General features: G+C 43.4%; 2 protein-coding genes across 7 annotated transcripts in view; one reads left to right on the forward strand and one right to left on the reverse strand.

Moving 5' to 3' along the window:
• The window catches only part of CTPS2 (CTP synthase 2), a 123014-nt gene that overhangs the window by 62524 nt on the left and 36296 nt on the right, over positions 1-24194 (reverse strand). For all 6 annotated transcript variants that reach the window (XM_034950606.3, XM_034950605.4, XM_034950608.2 and 3 more), the window contains 3 exons: positions 19877-19971; positions 16965-17027; positions 16817-16860 (listed from right to left, as the gene is read on the reverse strand). In XM_034950606.3, the coding sequence (XP_034806497.1) occupies positions 16817-16860; positions 16965-17027; positions 19877-19971 (202 nt within the window). The remainder of the gene's footprint in view (positions 1-16816; positions 16861-16964; positions 17028-19876; positions 19972-24194) is intronic.
• Positions 218-3887, forward strand: S100G (S100 calcium binding protein G). Its single transcript, XM_003819523.5, has 2 exons — positions 218-484; positions 3745-3887. The coding sequence occupies exons 1-2, from the start codon at positions 350-352 to the stop codon at positions 3847-3849; spliced, it is 240 nt and encodes a 79-aa protein (XP_003819571.2). The 5' UTR covers positions 218-349; the 3' UTR covers positions 3850-3887.

Here is a 24194-nt window from a genome sequence, read left to right on the forward strand (position 1 = left end):
ACGCACCACCACGCCTGGCTAATTTTTGTATAGAGACAGGGTCTCACCATGTTGGCCAGGCTTCCATGGTCTCGAACTCCTGACTTCAAGTGATCCACCCTCCTTGGCCTCCCAAAGTGCTGGGATTACAGGCATGAGCTACCGTGCCTGGCCTAAGATGTTTATTTTTTAAACATGTTAGTAGTTACTGGTGCCATTCCGACCCCGACATTCTCTTTTCCTTATTCTTCCCCATTTATGCCAAGGAAATGGCCCAATGGCACTAAAATCCTGCAGACAACCCTCAGCACAAAACTGTGCTTCAGCTTTTTGGTAAGTTTATTTTCTTCCCAATTTATAGGACACCAGAATGAGTACTAAAAAGTCTCCTGAGGAACTGAAGAGGATTTTTGAAAAATATGCAGCCAAAGAAGGTGATCCAGACCAGTTGTCAAAGGATGAACTGAAGCTATTGATTCAGGCTGAATTCCCCAGTTTACTCAAAGTAAGTGGCCATCCGCAGAGCCCGCTTAATGGGACTGATGGTGGGAGGGGAGGGAGGGAGGGGAGAGGACTCCGGTAGAGCCTTATAGGGACAGTCGCTTGAGGGAGGACACATGCAGGTGGGGTTTCTTCCCCTTAAGTCAGGCCACATTTCAGAAGGCAAGCTCTCAGAAAACAAGGGCCAAGCCTTCTATCCCTCCTGCAGCCTCAGCACAGGACTCTGCAGGACTAGCCATAATAAATGGAAGCAATGCCAAGCTATGCCTGGAAGACCCACAAGTCACCAAGCAAACCCACTAAGGCCTTCAGCATGGATTCAGTACTTCTGTGCCAGGCTTTAGGAAAACAAAGAGGACTGCAAAATAGTGTTAGCTGGCCTTGGACAGGCTTCATTTGTATATGTAAAATCCCTCAACAAGACCAACACTTACTTAGCAGTCTGTTAGGAAAACCCACTGACAAATTGCCTTGTCAGCACTCATTTATATTTCAAAAGCATTTAAATTTGTGTTCATCACTTAAATTTGTGTTAATGAGGCAACCGTGCATTTCTAAACAACTTTCAAGAAAGGACTAAATTTCCTGGGCCATAAAGTTTCACATCAAAATCACCCCAGAGTTGTCAAAATCAAAATGCATTCAAGGCAACAGAGTACAGAGAAGAGCTGATCCTCCTCACTCCAATATACAGTACTGTCTTTCCTTTTGCTAAAGAAAAAGCTGACTCCGGACACTTGCTAAGGATGGTAAGGCAACTTACTCCAGGAGGGCCGTGGCGATCCATATAGGGACCACTGAAACGTGTTCTTGCCATGGGGAGAGAGATTGGGCTCAACTCCAAAAAGGATAAGTGGGGGTTTATGACCATAGAGCAGGATGGGGGGGCCAGTGGATGGAAAATTACCAAGGAAATATCCAGGATAAGGAGTTTCTGGCTAAATTGCCTTGATAGGATTCTAGCTGAAGGCAGGCCAGGTGATCAAATATTAAGGGTAGTCAGATACAAGGACAGAGAGGGAAGCCCAAGGTCAGGCCTAGTCAAGCAGAGGACTCAAAGGAGAGAGTCATTGTCATTTTGCAATTAAAAACCATCTTCACAACAGAAGTAACTATGCAATTGTTTTGTATGACTCAGTCACTATTTAGCTCTAACTTCAGGAAAGAACATTTCTTCAAATATTTTAACCAGCTCTCCAGATTTTAACCAGAAATGTCCCTTCTGCCAATATGACAATTGGAAAGACTTCTGTTTTTAATACTAAAAAAGAAAAAAGCTGAATTCAATGACCCCATAATCTGATATTTTCTCATTTTCTCATAGTTGAAATATAGAAGAACTTGTAAAAACAGTTAAAGTCACTAGCAGAAAAAGGGACTTTTTAATTAAACAGCAAAACAAGTTAGTGAAAAAATTTAAAATTTTAAAAGACCCTTTATTTTTTCTAAAAGGAAGAAAAATAATCATCTAACAGGAAAGCCTAGGCCATGTACTCAAACAAGTTGTTTCAAAAGGTAACACGGGTAACTTTTTCTATATTTTATGTCTTTCCTACAAAAAGTACATAAGACATAATCTGGAACGAGGTAGGAAGACTAATGGTAAGTTCTGAAAGTCTACTTAACATGTACCTGATTATATTTCCATAAGGTTTCCATTACTAAGGTTTTCCGCCATACTCTGTTTACATATATCATCACCATGCATGGTTTAGAATCTAGTAAAGGCTTCAGGAAAACAGTGTTTCATATTCATAAATCAAAGGCTGAATAAGTAACTTACAGTTTGGTCTTGTAATTAAAGCAAAGTGCTAAGTGTTTTTGTAGGAATCTTAGGGGTTAAAATATATCTTCCATAGAGATGTGCTGCACAAAATTGTGAATCTACTTAGCACTACTGAACTGTATGCTTAAAAATGATTAAGAGCGTAAATTCAATGTTATGTGTTTTTTACCACAATTTATATATACATATATATATAATATAGTCTAATTTGAAACTGACAAACTGAACTGTTATTTCAATCGGTTTTCTACGTAGTATTTTGCACAGATAGACTCCTACCTGAAAGTCCAAGTAGTAATGGCTTTAAGATTAGAGTTTTATGGTAGACACAAAAATTAAGTCCACTTAAGACACTGCAGGAAGTTCAGTAGTCAAAAAGCCTGCACACGATCTCACACGACATCTCAAGCAGTGGTTCTCCAAGTGTGGTCCCAGAGCAGCAGCACTGGCACCACCTGGGAAGCTGTTGAAAATATAGATTCTCCAGCTTGAACAACACAGCAAGACCTTGTCTCTATTAAAACTTTTAAAAAATTAGCCGGGTGTGGTGGCACACGCCTTTAGTCCCAGCTACTCGGGAGGCTGAGGCAGGAGGATCATTTGAGCCCAGGAGGTGGAAGCTGCAGTGGGCTGTGATCATGCCACTGTACTCCAGCCTGGGTGACAGAGCAAGACCTTGTGTACAGATTCTCGGGCCCCACCCCAGGCCTAGTGAATCAGAAACTCTGGAGGTGGGGCTGGCAGTCTGTATTTACTAAGGTCAGCAAGCCTATCGTGTGATTCTGATGCATGCTAAAGCATGGGAACCATTGAGCCAAAGTCATTTTGCATAGCTCAACGTTTGGGAAAAACTGGGCGGTGGTTAGTTAAGGGGTTGAGCTCTGGAGTCAATGTGTGGACCCCAACCCCTCTGTTAACCAGCTGTGGACACTCAAGTAAGTGACTGCCTGTCTCTGAGCCTGTTTCCCCACCTGTAAAGTAGATCTCCCTCATAGGGTGGTCGGAAGGATTACAGAAGGAGCCCTCCCAGCCTGCTGCCTCATGTAATATGTCAGCCCTAGCCCTGGAGCAGGAGACAAACCCAGCTTCCAGGAAAACCTTGGGGCAGGGGTCCTCAACTGTTTGTGTGCTGTGGGCAATCCAGTGAAGCTCACAGATCCCTTCTCAGAAGAATGTTTTTAGAGGCATAAAGAAAAAGACCCAAGATCGCATAAGAAAACAACTGTATTAAAATACGCATTGTATTAAAATAACAGATGTGTGATATGGAGGACAAAAAGGTAGCCAGTTCTATGACACGGAGCAATACAACAGCTAAAGCTGGTTTCTCTCTGTTAGCTATTAGATGCATGTCACTGGAAACCTGGGCTGCCTTCTTGGCACACAGACCCCAAGGCCTCTAATTTCTGAGAATGTGTAGCAGTAACTGATTCATTTTTTCTCCCCTCCCTTCTCCCATCCTTTTTTACGTAAAACAGGGTACAAACACCCTAGATGATCTCTTTCAAGAACTGGACAAGAATGGAGATGGAGAAGTTAGTTTTGAAGAATTCCAAGTATTAGTAAAAAAGATATCCCAGTGAAGGAGAAAACAAAATAGAACCCTGAGCACTGGAGGAAGAGCGCCTGTGCTGTGGTCTTATCCTATGTGGAATCCCCCAAAGTCTCTGGTTTAATTCTTTGCAATTATAATAACCTGGCTGTGAGGTTCAGTTATTATTAATAAAGAAATTATTAGACATACCTTACTTTGTTAAGTACTGACCTCATAACATAATAGACTTGAAAGTAACCTTAGTCTGATTCAACTAATTCTATAGATTTAAAAAAGAGAGAGAGAGAGGGAGGCTGAGGCAGGAAGAACACTTGAGCCCCGGAGGTCAAGGTTGCAGTGAGACATGATCACGCCACTGCACTCCAGCCTGGACCACAGAGGGAGACCCTGTCTAAAAATAAAACAAAATAAAAATAAAAATAAAAAAATAAAATGTGAGGGCCAAGATAGCTCTGTGATCCTGCCGAAAACTACAAAGATGGTGTGGGAGACCTGAAAAGAATCCAGAAATGCCAAACCAACTCCCTTGCTCCACTTTTCCACCAGAATCACCCTGTTGCTTGCTCTCCTTTCTTAACTCCTCAGTGCTCAGGTCATCTCCAATTTCCACTCTGATCTCACACTATCCACTAGCGAGCAAGAAAAACACTTCACAAACAGACACTTGACGTCATGCTATCTCCCAGCACTCGCTGTGCTTTCTTAATGAATGACCCTCGACGGGGAACAGAAGGAACACAGGACCTAGAGGCGGCCCCACTCATCACTGACCGGGTGGCCTCGGGTCTACCAGTCTAACGCCATGGTACTGGCATGTGACGTGTAATATAAAAGATCACAGGAAGACCTTGGGCCCTCTCAACTCTTGGCATCCTGTATTCTAAGAAAACAGCCAGCCCTCAAGTTCAAGTTCCACTTTTTGCGTCCAGCTAGGGGATGCAGGGGGTGAAGTGACGACAGTGCGGAATATGGAGGCAAGAAGTGCAGAGGAGGGAAGGGAACTTTCTGCTACCCCTTACCAGATAAGAGTTCAAATGTTAACGTTCAAGTTTGTCCAAGTTACCAATGGTTCAAGCTGACCCTAATAGCCTGGTCACAGCAGTGCCCCGGAAGCTAGATTTTTATTTCTTCTTTATCCTCGCAACTCTCCTCCGCAAAACACCCATGAAGTATCAAAGTATCAGTATTGGGTCCCATTGCCTTTGAACAGTCTCTCTCAACCTTTCTTTTTTTCTTTTTCTTTTTTTTTCTTTTTTTTTTTCTTTGAGACAGAGTCTTGCTCTGTCGCCCAGGCTGGAGTGCAGTGGCACGATCTTGGCTCACTGCAACCTCTGCTTCCCGGGCTCAAGCAATTCTCCTGCCTCAGCCTCCTAAGTAGCTGGGATTACAGGTGTGCACCCCCACATCCAGCTAATTTTTGTATTTTTAGTAGAGACGGGGTTTCACCATGTTGGCCAGGCTGGTCTTAAACTCCCAATCTCAGGTGATCCACCCGCCTCAGCTTCCCAAAGTGCTAGGATTACAGGTCGCACCCGGCCTCTCTCAACCTTTCCTAAGCCATTATCAGCCTCCTAAGGAGCCTTGTTAAACACTTGTTTCTAATCGCCACCCCCCAGGAAATTTTAACTCCAGAGATGTCTTGTGCATCTGTTTATGTGCTGTGCGCATATCTGTGCTTTAGACATGAAGATTTTTTTTAACCCCACTGCTGCCCTCCCCATCAAAAACCCAATTGTACGTGATATGCCTTTGAACAATGTTCTTCAAGCCATTTATTATTTTTACCTCGCGCTCTAGAGCCCAGACTGCCACGCTATACTTTCTGTAGTTAACATCAGAAAGATATGGGATCATTTCCACTTTCCTTTTTTTTTTTTTTTGAGACGAAGTCTCGCTCTGTCGCCCAGGCTGGAGTGCAGTGGCGCCATCTCGGCTCACTGCAAGCTCTGCCTTCCGGGTTCACGGCATTCTCCTGCCTCAGCCTCCCGAGTAGCTGGGACTACAGGTGCCCGCCACCACGCCCGGCTAATTTTTCTTTTTGTATTTTTAGTAGAGACAGGGTTTCACCGTGTTAGCCAGGATGGTCTCGATCTCCTGACCTTGTGATCCGCTCGTCTTGGCCTCCCAAAGTGCTGGGATTACAGGCGTGAGCCACCATGCCCGGCCCATTTCCACTTTCAAAGTGTAGAAAATGATGATACTGAAGGCGTTTCAAACTACATAAGCCCTCTCCAAGATTCTGCTATACGGCTCTACCTTCAAGCTGAAAATAACTGCCTGCAAAGTACTGCCTTTGACTTATTTTTAGTTTCAGGTTTTTTTTGTGTTTTTTTGTTTGTTGTTGTTTTGTTTTTGAGATAGGGTATTGCTCGGTAGCCCAGGCTGGAGTGCATTGGCACTTTCAGGGCTCACTGCAGTCTTGACCTCCTGGGCTCAAGTGATCCTCCCACCTCAGTCTCCCAAGAAGCTGGGACTACAGGCATGTGCCACCATGACTGGCTAATTTTTTTTTTTTTACTTTTTGTAGAAACAGGGGTCTTCCTGTGTTGCCCAGGCTGGTCTCAAACTCATGGGCTCAAGCAATCCACCCACCTTCGTCTCCCAAAGTGCTGGGATTACAGGCATGAGCCACCATGCCCGGCCTTTTTTTTTTTTTTTTTTTTTTAATCTAATGAACTTGAATGTGTATGCTGGATTCTTCTGTCAAGTTGGCTGCTATCATTTTTCCAGAAGCTGGATGACTCTCCGAGGTGGGCAAAGGAACACGTACCCACGCTCCCACCTCATCTACCCATAAAAGGCTGGGCAGGGCCAGGCTTCTCTCTGGGGTGTTTGAGCTCAGAGAGAGAGAAGTACCGGTTGATGTAAGCACAGGGATGGTGGGGACAGGGTGACCAAAGTGAACTGGGCACGAGATGAGTAGCTGGCATATAGTGACTTGGAAGGCAAGGTGCTTGAAATTTCCTGGAAAATCTCTGCAAGTGCACAGTAGAAACTATTATCATTGGTTATGTGCTTCAAGAGGACTGGGCAGATGGGGAGGCAGGAATAAGAGAGCCACTATTCACTTGACAAATTCTTGGACATTTTGATTTCTGAGCCATATGGATGTGTGTCCTATCAAAAAGAATAAATGAAAATGTTCAATAGTAAGAGAACACTTTGTAAATCTCTGGCTGCTGCTCTTTGTGATTAGCCTCTCAGCACTCTTATTTGGAATAATCAGAAAAATACAACTATCTAAATTTTGGGAGGAGAGTATACTTGTGGAGATTTGGGAAGAAAGAAAATAAGTATGGAAGTTTCCCCCAATAATAAAATGAAATTCATTGGAAGCCATTTCAAACATTTAGAAAGTTAACCAGAAAAATAGAAAGGTGGCCGGGCGCAGTGGCTCACGCCTGTAATCCCACCACTTTGGGAGGCTGAGGCAGGTGGATCGCTTGAGTCTAATAGTTCAAGACTAGCCTGGGCAGCATGGTGAAACCCTGTCTCTACAAAAAATACAAAAATTAGCCAGGCATAGTGGCGCACACCTACAATCCCAGTTACTCGGGAGGCTGAGGCAGGAGGATTATCTGAGCCCGGGAGGCGGAGGTTGCAGTGAGCCAAGATTGTGCCATTGCACTCCAGTCCAACCTAGGTGACAGAGCAAGACTCTATCTCAAAAAAAAAAAAAGGTGATTTCTAACCCACCAAGAAACAGAGGAGATTTTTATAAACAGTTGAGGGACTGTTTAAATACAATTTGTATCATTCTAATTCAACACAAGAGCATTCTCATGGTATTAAAACTCTTAAACATTTCTCATGACTCATTACATTCCACTGTACAGATACCCCATAATAATCTTAACTATTTCCCCATTGTGGGGCATTTAGATTGCTGTCATTTCCGATTCTTCCAAATGTTATGATGAGTAGATTGTTGTCATTTCTAATTCTTCTAAATGTAATGAGTACCTATTCATATTTCTGTCAACATTTCTGATTTCATTAGGAGAATTTCTGAGAAGTAAATGTCTGAGTCAGAGGGTATGGATATTTGTATGGTTTGTCAAACAGACCACCTAACTGATTTCCCAAAAGGTTGTATGGATTCACAACTCTACAGGCAGGAAGGAGAACGCCAGCTTCACTTCCCAGAGAGCATTTGCTGGTCTCATTTTAACAACTGTTTTGTTCACGATGGTGCACATTTTTTATTTGTTGCTGGTTGTAATAAGAATCCCTTACTATTTCACCATGAACTTTACTGTTGGCTACTGCTTTGTGGAAGATATTCTTCTTGTTTAAGAAGTACTGGTGTCTTCCTAGTTCATTATGAGACTGTGAGCACCAGGTTTCGATGTTGAGCATGTATGGCGCTACACGGTCTCTCTCTTTTGTTCAATCAATATAATGTGTTAATTTAATTCCCAGGATAAACACACTACTCAGTCATGATCATTCTTTAATGCTGTTAAATTGGATGTTCGAATATTTTATTTGAGATTTTTCATATCTTCATTCCCAACCAACGTTAGTCTATGGTTTGAGTTTTTATTATTTGTGGTGTGTGTTTTGTTCAGTTCTGATATCTAGCTCATGCTAGCTTCTCATTTTAGCCTATGTTCATTCTAGGTATCAATTAGCCCCTCGCAGAGTTAATATACATTATCTATTTCAACTCCAACATATATAAAGTACTTATTATGGGCAAGGCACTATACAAGATGCCATGAGAGACACAAATTTCCAGACCTCTGAGATTCTAAGTCAGTAAGTTTGGGACCAGGTCAGGGGAAGGATTCATCAAAAAAGTAGCATTTCAACTGGGCTCTGTAGAAAGAACCTTGAGGGGAGCATGCAGGAAAGGGACAGCAGTGGGCATTCAGAAAGAGAGAAAACAGCCCAAGCAAACACATCATGCCCAAATGCAAGGCTGTTTAAAGAATGTGTACACCATGTTTGGGGTGGAATGTCAAGTATGAGGAATGAAGAGGGCACACCCGCTTCAGATCATGAAAGTCTTTGGTCACCATGCTGAGTCCACCCAAGGTCACAAAGGGAGTAAGAAGGTGTAGGAGTCACAGAATGACAAAAAAAAAAATTGTATATATTCAAGGTGTACAACAAGATGTTTTCATCTATGTATACACTGTGGAATGATTACCACGAGCAAGCTAACATATTCATCACTTCACATAGTTACTGTTGTGTGTGTGTGATGAGAGCAATGAAGATCCACTCTCTAAGCAAATTTCAGCCTCCCGAAGTGCTGGGATTACAGTATTATTAACTATGGTCCCCATGCTGTACATTAGATCTCCAGAACTTACTCATCTTATAACTGCAAGTTTGTGCCCTTTGACCAACATCTCCCCATTTCTCCCACACACCCCATATTTTCCATTTTCTTTATCTATTCATCTATCAGTGAACACTTAGGTTGATTCTGTATCTTGGCTATTATGAATAATGCTGCAACAAACATGAGTGCAGATACCTCTTGAACACAATAATTTCGTATCTTTTGGATATATACCCAGTAGTGGGATAAGTGGATCATATGGTAGTTCTATTTTTAATTTTTTGAGGCACCTCCACACTATTTTCCGTAATAGTAATGCCAATTTAGATTCCCACCAAGAGTGTGCAAAGGTTCCCTTTCAGGAGAATTTTTCTTTCTTTCTTTCTTTCTTTTTTTAGACAGGGTCTCACTCTGTCACCCAGGCTGGAGTGCAGTGGCATGATCATGGCTCACTGTAGCCTCGACCTCCTCAGGCTCAGGTGATCCTCCCATCTCAGCATCCTGAGTAGCTGGGACTACAGGTACACACCACCACACCCAGCTAACTTTTTAATTTATTTTTTATTATTTATTTATTATTTTTTGAGACAGAGTCTTGCTCTGTCACCAGGCTGGAGTGCAGTGACGCAATCTCAGCTCACTGCAACCTCCACCTCCCGGGTTCAAGCGATTCCCCTGCCTCAGCCTCCTGAGTAGCTGGGACTACAGGCACGTGCCACCATGCGCAGCTAATTTTTTTGTTTTTAGTAGAGACAGGGTTTCACCAAGTTGGCCAGGATGGTCTCAATCTCCTGACCAAGTGATCCACCTGCCTCAGCCTCCCAAAGTGCCAGGATTACTTTTTTATTTTTTTGTAGACACAAGGTATCACCATGTTGACTAGGCTGGTCTTGAACTCCTGGGCTTAAGCAATCCTCTCACCTTGGCTGCCCAAAGTGCTTAGATTACAGGTGTGAGCCACCGTGCCCAGGCAAGAACTTTTCTTTCTCTGAGTAGAAAAAAGTTACCTCAGCCAACAGTCTGATGTCAACTCTAAACCTACTATCCCCACAGAGACAGTATCAAAGGAGTATTAGGCTCCCAGAGTGGTCTGTAAAAAGCTATTTAACCCATATTATAGCTGCATTTTTTTTTTTTTTTTTTTTTTTTTGAGACAGAGTTTCGCTCTTGTTGCCCAGGCTGGAGTGCAATGGCACGATCTTGGCTCACTGCAACCTCCACCTCCCGGGTTCAAGTGATTCTCCTGCCTCAGCCTCCCAGTAGCTGGGATTACAGGCACCCGCTACCACGCTCAGCTAATTTTTTGTACTTTTAGTAGAGACGGGGTTTCACTACGTTGGCCAGGCTGGTCTCAAACTCCTGACCTCAGGCGATCCACCGGCCTCAGCCTCCCAAAGTGCTGGGATTACGGGTGTGAGCCACCACACCCGGCCTATAGCTGTATTCCTAATGACTACTTTTATGGGAAAAAGGATTTTTAGCCCTAACTAACCTCCAAGTGATTTCTATATGATCTTTGTAATAGTCAGGAGATGCTTACTTCAACACTCTAAATGCAAGAAAATCCTCAAAGTAATCAAAATTGCCTAAAAGATAATTCTAAGTGGGCCATCTGGGTTTTTTTCAACACCTCTTAATTTGCATTCCATATGAAGTTGTTGAAAAATAATACAGATGAGGAAAATATTTTAAACAGGGCTTCAACTAAAGGCAGGAAAATGTTATGCATTAATCAATTATACTTCATGTATAACAAAAATCAACTTTCACCCAAATCAGCTTTTAATTATGTGACTGTTTCACAAATCTACTATGGTAGATGTAAAATTCACTTAACCCTGAAAATTCCTGGATCAAAAAGGGATAAATGACATCATACCTATGATAAATAATGAAAACTGAAATAATATCAAATACCAAAATCTCAAATATCCATTTGCATCTCGTTAAAATGCTTTGAATTTCTCCCTGTTCCTTTCCCATACCACCATCCAAGTGTGCATGTGTGTGCTGATGTCTTTTGAAGGTGGAACATGAATTCTGTCTTCAGGGTGTAATATCTTATGTAAATTTAGAATTTTTAGTTACCTTTTTCAACAAACAGAAAAGAAATGCTTAGAGTTAAGCACATTCACATGCCTACACATTAGGTTGAGATTGTTCATTCATATATATATATATATATATATATATATGCCTCAAAAGCTGAAAATATTCAAAATATAAAGTCCAAAGTGCTGTGAACTACACTACAGATGTACTGGAGAGATCTGAAGCCAAATTCAAGGTCAAGGATGTCAGCAGCAGCCATGTGATTGATATAGGGTTAGAATGTAAGTCAGCAACAGCTACGCTCCTGGTTATGTACCACCTAGAAGGCAGCTGAGACTACTTTGAAGCAGGGCAAAAAACCAGAGTTGCTATAGAACCCTAAGTATTCTGCAAAGTCCCAGAGCCTTCAATTTCACCTTGTGGATTAAGCAGAGAAATGACACAATAAAATAAATTTTACTCATTCTCTCCTGGGCACTCTGAGACGCAGAAAGAGTCTACCTTAACCCTTAGGGAAAAATCTGTTTCTCTTTTTATGTGTATAACAGACACTTTCTCTTGGAACTGTTCTGGATGCCAGTGTCTCTATTGACTTCATCAACAGCCATAGCACTAATCATGCATGCCAAAGGAGGGTCATGATGACCTATGAACAGATTTTAGGGGTAAATATTCCCTATAGAAGGCTCCTGGTTTCCAAACTGTTTACTTTCCTAGCTAGAACAGCCAGAATGACCAGTCCCCACAAAGTAACTGTTATTTGCTCAAGCTTAAGTAACTCTGCAGGCTTCATGGTGCTTGCTGCCTTATGATTCTATCTCCTTAGTCTTTTTTTTTTTTTTAATAAGACTTCTCACATGGATACAAGTGCTAGCTCTTAAGGCTATTTTTCTCCAACAAACTGATTGCAGGCCATAAAGATGTTCAATAGCAATTAGCTTTTATTGTTCTCATCTCACTTATGTGTATAGGAGCCATCAAAATGTAAAATGCACACATCCTCTGACTTAGCAACTCCCCTTCTAGGAATTTATCCCTGCAGATGTGTTCGCGCGTGGGTGCAAGGATATATGTACATGGATACTAATTTGCAGCATAATTTAAAGCAGCAAAATAATGGACACAAACTAAATATGAGACTGGTTAAATAAATAAGGATGCAGCCATATAGCATACAGCAGAGCAAGCACACCGAAGACATCCCTGCACATTGATGTGGAATGATCAGTATATAAAGCAAGGTGGGAACAGTGTCTGGAGCATGCTACAAAGTTGTTTTGTTTGGTTTTGTTTTGAGACAGGGTCTCGCTCTGTCACCCAGGCTGGAATGCAGCGGCGCGATCACAGCTCACTGCAGCTCAACCCCTGGGGCTCAAGTGATCCTCCCCCCTCAGCCTCCCGAGTAGCTAGGACTGTAGGTGCATGCCACCATGCCCAGGTAATTTTATTTATTTATTGTAGAGGCAAGGTGTAACTATGTTGCCCAGGCTGCTCTCAAACTCCAAGACTCAAGCAGTCCTCCCGCCTCAGCCTCCCAAAGTGCAGGGATTACAGGCATGAGACACTGCACCTAGCCAAGATCTTTTTTTTAAACGCAATACATATTCATACGTGTGTGGCTAAGTGGGTACACACACACACAAACACACACACAAATCTCTGAAATAACTAAAGAAATGCATCAGCTGAGCTCCTGTCGTTTGAGCTACTTGGGAAGTTGAGGTGGGAAAATAACTTGAGCTCAGGAGTTCGAGGCTGTAGTGCGCTATGATCATACCTGTGAATATCCAGCCTGGGCAACATAGTGAGACAGCCCATCTCTTTAAAAAGGAAAAAAAGAAAGAAAGAAATGGATCAAAGTAGTTGCCACTGGGGAAGGGAACCGAAGTGAGGTGGGGGCAAAGGAGAGACAGTTCTGTACCTTTTTCTGCAGGGCTTAACTTTTTTACTCTGTGTAAAAAAAAAATTTTTTTCATTTTTTTTGAGGCAGAGTCTTGCTTTGTCACCCAGGCTGGAGTGCAGTGGTGCAATCTCGGCTCACTGGAAGCTCTGCCTCCTGGGTTCACGCCATTCTCCTGCCTCAGCCTCCCGAGTAGCTGGGACTACAGGCGCGTGCCACCACGCCTGGCTAATTTCTTTATATTTTTAGTAGAGACGAAGTTTCACCATGTTAGCCAGGATGGTCTTGATCTCCTGACCTTGTGATCTGCCCGCCTTGGCCTCCCAAAGTGCTGGGATTACAGGCATGAGCCACCGCGCCCGGCCATGTGTAAAAATTTTTTAACGCACATACACACACCCCCAGTAAAGAATAATCATCAAAGAATTAACCTTGCCAACACTATCTAACAGTGGCACCTACTGGTAAAATCACTTCCTATCCCAAAGTATATCTTAGAAAAGAAAACCCATAGTTTTCCTGGCACAGCCATTTAAGCTATTAGTCAGGAAATATGTTTATATTAAAGGCTCATAAGGAACCCTTCATTGGTATTAGGCCTTCTGAGCATAAGACTTAAAAGTACCATCTGGCTGGTAAGTTATGGTTCATTATGGTTTGAGTTACAAGCTATAAAAAAAAGAGTGAAGAATGCTTCTATGTGCTTCCGTGGGGTGATCTCCAGCATACAGTGTTAAGCGAAAAATGCAAGGCAGGAAAAAACTGTGCAGAGTATGCTACCATTTCCCTAAGAAGGGAAGTGGATGACAAAGACATACAGCTTTACTTATATGTAAAAAATGGGAAGATGAACCAAGAAAAAAAAGAATGAATGCTTGCCATAAGGGAAGGGATTAAACGGGCTACAGGGGACAGAAATAGAACTAGATTTCTCTAAATCAGTGGTTCTCAACCAGGGTGATTCTGCCCCTGCCCCCAGGAGATATTTGACAATATCTGGAGGTACTTTTAGTGTCACAGTTGGGCAGGGGTTAGGGAGTGATACTGGCACCTAGTGGGCAGAAGCTCCCACATACAACAAAGAATGATGTGTTCCCAAATGCCGATAGCACAGATTATATATAAGGAACTTATATCTAGAATATATAAAGAACTGTTACAACTCAATAATAAAAATACAAATACCCTAATTTTAAAATAGACAAAGGATGTGAATGGACCTTTCTCCAGAGAAGACATACAAGTGGCCAATAAACACATGAAAAGATGCTCAACATCCTTAGCCATCAGGCAACTGCAAATCAAAGCCACGATGAGACACCACTTCACATCCACTAGGATGGCTATCATCAAAAAGACAGAAATAACAAATGTTCACAAGGATATGGACAAATTAGGACCCTCATACATTGCTGGCAGGAAATTAAAATGTTGCAGCCACTCTGGAAAACAGTCCTACAGCTCCTCAAAGGGTTAAACACAGAATTACCATATGACTCAGAAATTCCACTCCTGGTGAAATGAAAACATATGTCCACACAAAAACTTGCACATGAATGTTCACAGCAGCATTAGTCACAATGCCAAAAAGTAGAAACAATGCAGATGTTCATCAATGGATAAATAAAATGTTTTATGTCCATATAATGAAATATTAATCAGCAATAAAAAGAAACAAAGTACTGATACGTGTTACAACATAGACAGACTTTGAAAACATTATCCTAAGTAAAAGCAACCAGTCACAAAAGGCTACATATTGGATGATTCCATTTATATTAAATGATTCAAACAGGCAAATCTATGAAGACAGAAGGTAGACTAATGGTTGCCTGGGGCTGGTGGAGATAGGAGGCTTGGGGGTGTCAGCTAAGGCGTGTGGGGTTTCTTTTTGGAGTAATGAAAATGGCCCAAAATTGCTTGTAATGAGAGTGGCACAGATCTGTGAATATGCTAAAAACCATTGGATTATACAGTTTTTTGTTTGTTTGTTTTTTGAGACAAAGTCTCACTCTGTTGCCCAGGCTGGAGTGCAATGGCACGATCTCAGCTCACTGCAACCAACGCCTCCTGGGTTCAAGCAATTTTCCTGTGTCAGCCTCCCTAGCAGCTGGGATTACAAGCATGCACCACCACGCCCAGCTAATTTTTTGTATTTTTAGTAGAGATAGGGTTTCAACTTGTTGGCCAGTCTAGTCTCGAACTCCTGACCTCAAGTGATTGACCTGCCTAGGCCTCCCAAAGTGTTGGGATTACAGGCGTGAGCCACCGCATCTGGCCGGATTATACAGTTTAAATGGCTAAATTTTGTGGTATATGAATTGTATCTCAATAAAGCTGTTTAAAAAACCAATCGCGATTGTGAGGCGCGAGCTCCATTAGAAGTAGGTGCCCAGCAGCAGGGACACGACTGGGTGTGCATGGGTGGCTGGCAAACAGGCTGACTGAAGGCCAACCATCATCTTGCAGAACTCGCTCTGTTAGTGGTGAGCACAGTAGCACGGGGCAGAAGGCAGAGGCAGGTAAAGAAAAGAGGTCAGGAAAGGTTTCCTCAGATGAACAGGAAGTTGTTGGTAACTGAGTTGTTGTTAATTAAATTTTTCAATGCTTTTATTGAGATTCCAGAGGGAGAGGGATTTTAGGCAGGTGGACATCTCAGGTATAGGGAACCTCAGGCTGTATCTGAAAAACTAGTTTAGATTGTCCAAACGTAAAACTCAAAGCATGTAGCCTGGGCAACATAGTGAGACCTTGTCTCTACAAAAAAAATCAAAAAATGAGGTGGGAAGATTGTTTGACCCCGGGAGGTCTAGGCTTCCATGAGCCGTGATCATGCCACTGCATTCCAGCCTGTGTGACAGAGTGAGACCTTGCCTCAAAAAAACACAAAAAAGAAAAAAACTCAAAGCCTGGGAGGAATCAGGATGCCATGGGATGAATCAGCAAAGCAGCAGGTGACAGAGCACAATGGCTTTGGGACCCAGCCCAGAATCCTGGACTGAATATTTTAAGGGAAAAGAAACTGATGGAAGATGAGGACTGGCAGCAGAATCACTGTCGCTTTTGTTTTAGAAAGACAGATGACCACCAGTGTGGAAAATAGGCAGACTGGTGATGAGTCTGGAGACAGGACAGCTCATTTATTTATAGTAGATGTTATAAATTGTTGTCACGGCCGATTTAATCCTTTCCTAAACATTAAGCTTGAAAGCTGCGACAAAGAGAAATCAGTCCAGGATTGTGACTGTCTTTAAGGCATAGCTGAGAAGATGGACTATCAAGAACAAAGGAATTTAATATAAGAATAATGTAATTTAAAATGTTCTGGTGCTGTAAAGAAAAAATAATAATAGACCCCCCCCCCGCCTTTTTTTTTTTTTTTTTTTTGAGAAGGAGTCTCACTCTGTCACTGAGGCTGGAGTGCGGTGGCATGATCTCGGCTCACTGCAACCTCCACCTCCCGGGTTCCAGCAATTCTCCTGCCTCAGCCTCCCGAGTAGCTGAGATTACACGCATCTGCCACCACAGCCAGCTAATTTTTGTATTTTTAGTAGAGACAGGGGTTTCACCATGTTGACCAGGCTACTCTTGAACTCCTAACCTCAAGTGATCCGCCCGCCTTGACCTCCCAAAGTGCTGGGATTACAGGGGTGAGCCATGGCGCCCAGCCAATAGCCCCTTATGAATTTAGGCAAGAGCCAGGACCCAAGTGACAATGACTGGACCCAGAAAGATAAACAAGCCACTTACCAGAGGAACTGGGGCATTTGGCCTAAACTCTGTGGAATCAGCATCTGAAGATTAAGAAAAGAGTTCAGTAATTCACCAATAGTGCTGAAAAATATTTGAAGAGAGAAAATTTTTTAAATAAATGGTCATTAGCAAACCTCGAACTTACCTTTCAAGTTAAGGCAGTTTCTTGCAAACTCTATCACTGCTAGTTGCATCCCAAGACAAACTCCTATTTTAAAAAGCACATATGCAAAGCAAATGAACTCACTTTGTATTTGTTCACATTTTCTGTTCATTTGTTGGCTGCCTGTCTCCCCTATCTAGAATGCAGACTCCCAGAGAGCAAGACTCTGCCTGTTTTGCTCCCTGCTGTCCTCTCAGAAGAATCCCTGACAGAGAGCAGGGCAGGGGCTTAGACTATCATGAAGCCGCCTAAGTCCCAAAGTTGACAAAGAAGGAACATGAGGTCAGAAAAGTGCAGGGTCAACCGGGCGCAATGGCTCAAGCCTGCAATCTCAGCACTTTGGAAAGCCAAAGTGAGCAGATTACTTGAGGTCAGGAGTTTGAGACCAGCCTGGCCAACATGGTGAAACCAGCCTCTACTAAAAATACAAAAATTAGCCAGGTGTGGTGGCATGCACCTATAATCCCAGCTACTTGGGAGGCTGAGGCAGGAGAATCACTTGAGCCCGGGAGGCAGAGGTTGCAGTGAGCTGAGATCACACCACTGTACTCCAGGCTGGGTAAGAAAGAAGGAAGGAAAGAAAGAGAAGAAAGAGAAGAAAGAGAGAAAGAGAGGAAGGAGGAGCTGGGTGCGGTGGCTCACGCTTGTAATCCCAGCGCTTTGGGAGGCTGAGTTGGGTGGATCACGAGGTCAGGAGATCGAGACCATCCTGGCTAACATGGTGAAACCCCATCTCTACTAAAAAAAAAAAAAATACAAAAAAAAATTAGCCAGGCATGGTGGTGGGCGCCTGTAGTCCCAGCTACTTGGGAGGCTGAGGCAGGGGAGTGGCGTGAACCTGGGAGGCAGAGCTTACAGTGAGCAGAGATCGCGCCACTGCACTCCAGCCTGGGCGACAGAGCGAGACTCTGTCTCAAAAAAAAAGAAAATAAAAAGAGAGAGAGGAAGGAGGGAAGGAAGGAAGAAGGGAAGAAGGAAGGATGGAAGGAAGGAAGGAAGAAGGAAGAAAGAAGGAAGGAAGGAGGAGGAAAAGGAAGGGGAGGGAAGGGAGAGAAGGGAGGGAAGGGAGAAAGAGAGAGAGAAAGAAGGAAGGAAGGAAGGAAGGAAGGAAGGAAGGAAGGAAGGAAGGAAGGAAGGAAAGAAAGAGGCAGGGTCCATGAGACAAATCTGCCACCTTCTAGATTTGTCCCTGAGTTGAGGCATCTCAGTGGGCTGCAGTGCCTGATTCCTTCAGAGAACATCTAACGCCCCAACTCAGAGGGAGTTTCCTGGGCTAAGATTTCCCACTCCTTCTCATGGTGACTTCACAGCCATAAACACAGGCTTGGCCAGAGGTTGAGCGCCTACAGGACGTCAGGCTGCTAACCCACAGGCAGCCCCATAGCCTTCACTGTAAGGAAAAGCAGCAGTGGGGGGTGGGGGTTGGAGACTCCACAGTGGGCTTGAGCATGGTGGGCAGCAGGGAAGGAGACACGATGGGCCTGAACAGAGTGCTCGGTGATGAAGGAAGGCAGACCTGTGTCGCCCAAGCCTGTTGCCACAGGGATGCTCCCAGACCCAGCTCCGCCTTCACTGCAGTTCACCAATTCTCTCCACTAAACAAATGCCAAAGAGCATCCCAGATGCTCCTCCGATAGATACTTAAGATGTACACAGGGGAAACAAAGAAGGGAGCAATCAATATATCAGGGATGCCAGAACAGAAGTCAATAAGCAGGAAACAGCTGAGTGCTGGGGGGTGGGGGTGGCGGTGAGGGGGATTTCAGAAAGTTCCATATGGCTGGGACATAAAGAGATGCTATGCTAGAGGGAAAGCTAAAGACCTGCAAACCATTCCATACTATTAAAATAATCTGAGGAGCATTACCCACATTTAGACAGAAACTTCAAAAAAAAACAATGGCCCCCGACGAGCTTAGACCAGTAAAAGAAAACAAGGTATCCAGGTAACTACTCCAGTCTTCTATTTTGAAAATGGATCCTAACAGGAGAGAGTCTAAGAAGCTAATCAAAGAGCAGGTAATGGGGGGAAATAAATGGTCTGCTGGCACTAAAAGCCTGTCCAATGGGCTCATAAACCCACTCAGCCATCCACTGCACAGTGGGAAACACAGCCTCTCTGCACTCCCCCTCCTGCCTGAGTCCCCAGCTACAGGGCTGCCTCTCCCACATCAAGGTCCCATTTCCTCTGGTTTCCCTGGTACAGAAGCCATACTTCGCAATTTGAAAAAAAAGCATTAAAAAGGCTCAACTCGGCCGGGCACGGGGGCTCAAGCCTGTAATCCCCACACTTTGGGAGTCTGAAGTGGGCAGATTGCTTGAGCCCAGGAGTTTGAGGCCAGGCTGGGCAACATAGCAAGACCCCATCTCTTAAAAAAAAAAAAAAACACACACACACACAAAAATTAGCCAGGCACAGTGGTGTGTACCTGTAGTCCCAGCTACTCTGGAGACTGAGGTGGGAATTGGAGAAGGTAAGCACAGTTGCAGATGGAGCCTTCTCCCAGCCTCTGCTACCCAGCTGGAATAGCAGCAAGTTCTCCTAGGATGAGAAACGTTTTCCGTAAAGGGTCACATAGTAAAGATTCTAGCCTCTTTCAGATAGTAAAGCTTCTAGGCCGTAGGGTCTGAAACTCTGACGTTGGACCACAAAAGCAGCCATAGACAATATGTAAACAAATTGGTGTGGCTGTGTTCCAATAAAGCTTTATTCATAAAAACAGGCTGTGGGCCAAATTTAGAATATAGTTTGTTGACCCTATAGCAGACTATTTGGCACCTGAACTTTCAAATCCGAGTTCACACCTTTACGATAACAAACCTTTAGTGTTACCCCTCCTAGGTGTCAAAAATCTAATAAACTCATAGTTAGGGTCAATAAACATGAGTTTTACCCAGAAAAGGAATCTTCTTTGTCCTTGCCCAAGAAATCGCCTGGAGTTTTCCCAATGTTCCTCTGATTCCAAAGCCTCCAGGCACAAGAATACCACTGAAATCAATACAAAATGAGGGTAAACTTGACTATCCTTTTTTTTTTTTAAACTAGTGTTTTCAGCCATTCGTGCAATGCTTGGTCCAATCACTAGTGACTATGCTCAAGCTCTATTTTCAGAACCAATTATATGACTTCACACCCTGAACTTTTTTTCTGAAATCTTCCCAATGTTATGAAGAAATTGTGACAATTTCTCACAACTGACCTCAATATATATTTTACGATAAGTCTTTGTGGCATCAGAGCATACTAACTGAGAAACCCAATTCAATTAAGAATGCCACTGGGAAAAGAAACTGAATGAAAATAGGTTAAGGTTCTTTCAAAACACTATTATAAAAATGTTAAGATCTCTGACATCATCAGAAAGAGTTAAATTGGAAAAATCAGCCTAAGATTTCAAATGCTAATTAAGTAGTGGCAAATGAAAATTTCTTGGCTAGAAGACTTCACAGACCTAGGCAAACACAACAGCAACACAGTTCAACAGAAAACCCAGGAGGATCATGCTAACCTCATGATGCAATGCTGCCCCCAAGAGTTCTGTCAATTACTTACAAAATAAAACCTAAAATCTAAGACGTGGAAAATATCATCAAGAGAGAAAGTGCTGCTCTGTCAATGGAGCAGCTATTCTTTATGTCCTTACTTTCCTAATAAACTTGCTTTCACTTTACTGTATGGACTCACCCTGAATTCTTTCTTGAGCAAGATCCAAGAACCCTCTCTTGGGGTCTGGATTAGGACCCGTTTCTGGTAACATCTTTCTGGCGACCACAGAAGGGACAATACTGAGTACGTGGTGGGGTCCAGTAACATTTTTCTTTTTTTTTTTTTTTTTTTTTTTTTGAGACAGAGTCTTGCTATTGTCACCCTGCCTGGAGTGCAGTGGCGCGATCTCGGCCCTCTCCAACCTCCACCTCCCGGGTTCCAGCAATTCTCCTGTCTCAGCCTCCCGAGTAGCTGGGATTACAGGCACACGCCACCACGCCCAGCTAATGTTTTGTATTTTAGTAGAGATGGGGTTTCACCATGTTACCCAGGCTGGCCTCGAACTCCTGAGCTCAGGCAATAAGACCGCCTCAGCCTCCCAAAGTGCTGGGATTACAGGCGTGAGCCACCATGCCCAGCCTCCAGTAACATCTTTCTAGTGAAACACGGAAAGAACAATACTGAAGAGACCCCAGACCCAAAGGAAAATCATCTGTGTGCACCAATTGGCTGACTTTGGGTAAATGGGGTGCATATACCCAGGTAAAGGATGGGATTGGGTTAGAGGCCCAACTTAGGGGAGTCTCTCCTAAAACAGAGAGGGTTAAAGGCGCCTCTCAATAAAAGGCAAGGATGCTTGACTGACCTTGGGTTGGAGGCACAACTTAGGAAGGTTAGAGTCCTTCCTAAGGTTTAGGGGGTTAGAGGCATCTCTCAGTAAAGTCCCTCTCTGCTAAGAATAGGTTTGGCACTATGGGATGTTAATTGCTATTCTCTTTGGATTATTCTGCCTTGCACTCTTTGCTGATAGCTATGGGTGACAGAACTAGGCATGCACAGGACCATGGGACATGGGGAGCTTTTTCCTCCTCAAAAGGGGAAACTTGAGAGTTGATGAGACTCCTGGAAAAGATCCCTTCATGACCGACAAGCGGCCACCTGAACTTTTCAGTGTCACTGCAATGGGTGCGTCTTTCTCTGGCCTCCCTGAGCTCTTTGCCTTCCCCAAAATGCTGCGGGCAATGCTTTTCTCCCTTTATCTCCTTTCCTTTTCGTATCTTTTCTGTTACTCAAGGCGACCATCTTGCCCAGAGACAAGTTGAAACTCCTGGTCAGAGGTTGGATTAATGATGATGGGGCCCAACCAGGGGCAAGTTTGAGCCTTGCCAGTAAGATATTGGGTGCTAGGCAGAGTGGCTAATGTCTATGTTTTGTCACACATATTTTGCTCTAGCCAGAACAGGAAAAGATAATTTTCCTTTGTGTTACAGCTTGGCCCCCAGGGCTGTGGTGCAGCCAGCCGGGTCACTAGGGCTGCTCAAGGAAAGGGAACCCAGAAGCCTAGCATACCGACAAAAGGGTAAGAATTTCTTACCAGTCAGACTTCTGGCCTCTCTCTCTCTCTGTGCAAATTGGTTGAATGAATGGTAAAAATCACTGTCTCCTGTGTAAAGTTTTGATTAATGGTAAAAAGGATTTCTGAGGCTACTCTTAAGCTACAGTGAATCTGGTGTGCTTTGTGTGTCTTTCTGTATTGTTCTGTCATAATGAGGGGTACCTTAGGATAGAATGTGGGCCTAGGACCCCTGTAAGCCTGCTGTTCAAGCCACCCCAGCAAACTGGTCAATAACAAACTTTGCTGTAGGTCCCTGAAGAAAAACTGGATAAGGGTTCCCTCTCATCTTGTTTCATGTCCTTGGGAGCTTGACCTTGCAACCATGTGGCAGTACTTTCTCTTGGTCTCCATCATCACAATGGTGACCTGGGTTCAGGGTTCAATTCCTAGTTTAGGGGATAAGCCTTTCTGATTGATATTTGGGTGCTTACAACTACTGGATCTTCTTTCTGTCTGTGCATTTATATGTGTTGTGTGTGTGATGTTAAAAAAAAAAAAGCTTTAATTGGTTTAAAAATAGTAAAGCTTAAATCAAGTATTGTGTAAGAAAAGTAAAAATTGTAATGACTTTTAGTTCACATAACTTTAGTAATCTTTGGGTAATAAAAACAGCTTTAAAGATTATTGGGAAAATAAAGACATTTGGTCTAAATTAGGCAGGTCAGATATTAGGTTTTCTCAATGCTTTAAGGTCATAAACTGCTTTGACTCTTGAAAATTGTTCAATTTACCTACTTTGGAGCATTAGATTCTAGATAAGGCTTGGGGACAAGTTGAAAGCCATGCCCCCTAGCTATGCTGGAAAAGGTCAGACCTTATCTAGTGTCCTAGGCTCCATACCTAGTACGTAATTAAAATTGCTTACTAACCAGGTTTTTCACCAAAAGTAAAAGTTCCTAAGAGTTAACAGTGTAATCTGTAATTGCGACTACTGGAGAAACAGTTTTACATGCAAGTTGCATAAGGAAAGTGAAATGTGTTTTTAGTAAAAGATTATAAGAAGGCATGAAAATGTGGATTTTTTTTTTTTTTTTTTTTTGCCTAGATTAAAAGGTTAAAGGATTGTTTTTTGCTGTTTTGTTTTTGTCTTCAGACGAAGTTTCACTCTTGTTGCCCAGGCTGGAGTGCAATGGTGCAATCTTGGCTCACTGCAACCTTCACCTCGTGGGTTCAAATGATTCTCCTGCCTCAGCCTCCCAGGTAGCTGGGATTACAGGTATGCACCACCACACCTAGCTAATTTTGTATTTTTCGTAGAGACGGGGTTTCACCATGTTAGTCAGGCTGGTCTAGAACTCCTGACTTCAGGTGATCCACCCACCTCAGCCTCCCAAAGTGCTGGGATTACAGGCGTGAGCCACCGCATCCAGCTAACGGATTATTTTAAGTTAGATAAGATAAAGCTGAAAGTTTGAGCAAGTTGTAGAAGGTTTGTGAAGGATTAATCTTATAAAAGAAATTACGCAGGCCGGGCGTGGTGGCTCACACCTGTAATCCCAGCACTTTGGGAGGCCAAGGCGGGCGGATCACGAGGTCAGGAGATCGAGACCATCCTGGCTAACACGGTGAAACCCCATCTCTACTAAAAATACAAAAAATTAGCCGGGTGTGGTGGTGGGCGCCTGTAGTCCCAGCTACTCGGGAGGCTGAGGCAGGAGAATGACATGAACCCAGGAGGCAGAGCTTGCAGTGAGCAGAGATTGCGCCACTGCACTCCAGCCTGGGCAACAAGGCGAGACTCCGTCTCAAAAAAAAAAAAAAAAAGAAATTATGCGTGTGGACATTGGCTAAAGTTAAAGGTGTATTCAGGTTTTCCATAAATTGAACATTGAAATAAAAGCACAACAGGTTTCTCTTAGAGTGCTGATCTGCTCTTTAACAAAAACTTCTAAAGGAGCCAGGCATGGTGGCTCATGCCTGTAATCCCAGCACTTTGGGAGGCTGAGGTGGGCGAATCACTTGAGGTCAGGAGTTCGAGACCAGCCTGGCCAACATGGTGAAACCCCATCTCTACAAAAATGCAAAAAAAACTAGTCAGGCATGATGGCGGGTGCCTGTAATCCCAGCTACTCGGGAGGATGGAGCAGGAGAATTGCTTGGACCCATGAGG

Source organism: Pan paniscus, chromosome X (genome assembly GCF_029289425.2).
Source record: "Pan paniscus chromosome X, NHGRI_mPanPan1-v2.0_pri, whole genome shotgun sequence".
Lineage (NCBI taxonomy): Eukaryota > Metazoa > Chordata > Mammalia > Primates > Hominidae > Pan > Pan paniscus.